At 44.4% G+C, this 1404-nt stretch overlaps 1 protein-coding gene across 1 annotated transcript in view; it reads right to left on the reverse strand.

Annotated features, from left to right (window-relative positions):
• rab5b (RAB5B, member RAS oncogene family) overlaps positions 1 to 1027 on the reverse strand; it is a 14108-nt gene extending 13081 nt beyond the window's left edge. Inside the window, exons 1-3 of the mRNA XM_014026451.1 lie at positions 710 to 1027; positions 476 to 627; positions 111 to 233 (exon numbers count right to left, since the gene is read on the reverse strand). Coding sequence (XP_013881905.1) covers positions 111 to 233; positions 476 to 627; positions 710 to 875 — 441 coding nt within the window. The 5' untranslated portion in view covers positions 876 to 1027. The remainder of the gene's footprint in view (positions 1 to 110; positions 234 to 475; positions 628 to 709) is intronic.
• Between the last annotated feature and the right edge of the window lie 377 nt (positions 1028 to 1404).

A 1404-nucleotide genomic window follows, 5' to 3' on the forward strand; every position in this document is an offset into this window, starting at 1 on the left:
CCATGACTCCCGCAGGCTCTCGGGTGAAAGTGAAACCTAGCTGTCAACAAATGAATAAGTTCCAGGTGGGGTGTGTAAGGTCACAGTTTAGGCAATGAGGAGTGTGTTACCTCATACTCTACCAGTCTCTTCTCTGCCAGGTCAGCCTTGTTTCCAGACAGGGCAATAACAATGTTAGGACTGGCCTGTCTCTGGAGCTCCTTCACCCAGGCCTTGGCTCTTTCAAATGTTTCCTGCACAAACACCRTGTTTACTACATACAGTACATGAACACTACATTAATGTAAGGATAGCTTACGATGCTAGCTTTAATACCAAACAGGCTAAATTTTGTTTTCATCAACATTAATAAACTGATAATGTCATTTGGTAAACTGATTTAGTTCAGCTAAATCATCTCTGACAGTTTGGCATCAGTCTCAGTCTAGGAACATGTGTGTCCATGAAGCAGTGATTTACTGTGTTGTTAAGGTACCGGCTTAGTGATGTCAAAGACAACAATAGCAGCCTGCGCTCCACGATAATACATGGGAGCCAGGCTGTGGTACCGCTCCTGTCCCGCAGTGTCCCAGATCTCAAACTTCACCGTGGTATCATCTAAACACACCGACTGAGCCAAGAACGCAGCTGCGAGTGGAAGAGAGCAACAGGTCAGCAGATRTCTCCTTACTGTTCCACCATTTCCCTGATCAGCATCGGATGGCCTCACCTCCTATGGTCGTCTCCTGGAACTCATCGAACTGTCCTTTGACGAAGCGCAGGACCAAGCTGGACTTGCCCACAGCCATGTCCCCCAGCAGCACCAGCTTGAACTGGCAGATCTTGGTCTGTGGTAGCGTGCCGTTGGAGCGGCCGCTGCTCCCTCTGGAGCTCATAGCGACCTGCACAGGTGACGGCCGGGGAACTGGGCCTCCTCCCTCAGGTGGGGGGCTGACAGTGACTCAGGAGGTCTCCCAAACAGATGAGCTGTGCTAAGAGTGTCTTGACTTTAGTTCTCTCCTGGTTTTTCTTTGAAAGAAAACAAAAAGTTTAGTTTTTTGTGCTGTCTAGAGGAAATAAATAAGAAAAAATGGTGCGCACAACTCCAGTTTTCTTACAAAAAAGGGGAAAGAGTAAATTGGTGCCCGGTTCTGAAGAATCATAAAAATGGCATAACCAACACTCAAAAAATATTGAAACATGATATTTTTTGGAGTGCTGTCTACAGTAAAAGCAACATAAGGTTTTCTGGTGAATTTACAGTTAGGTCCATATATATTTGAAGAGAGACATTTTTTTAAATTTTGGTTCTAGACATTACCACAATGAATTTTAAACAAAACAATTCAGATGCAGTTGAAGTTCAGACTTTCAAATTTAATTCAGTGGGTTGAACAAAATGATTGCATAAAAATGTGAGGAACT

This window comes from Austrofundulus limnaeus, unplaced genomic scaffold (genome assembly GCF_001266775.1).
Source record: "Austrofundulus limnaeus strain Quisiro unplaced genomic scaffold, Austrofundulus_limnaeus-1.0 Scaffold554, whole genome shotgun sequence".
In the NCBI taxonomy this organism is placed as follows: Eukaryota; Metazoa; Chordata; class Actinopteri; order Cyprinodontiformes; family Rivulidae; genus Austrofundulus; species Austrofundulus limnaeus.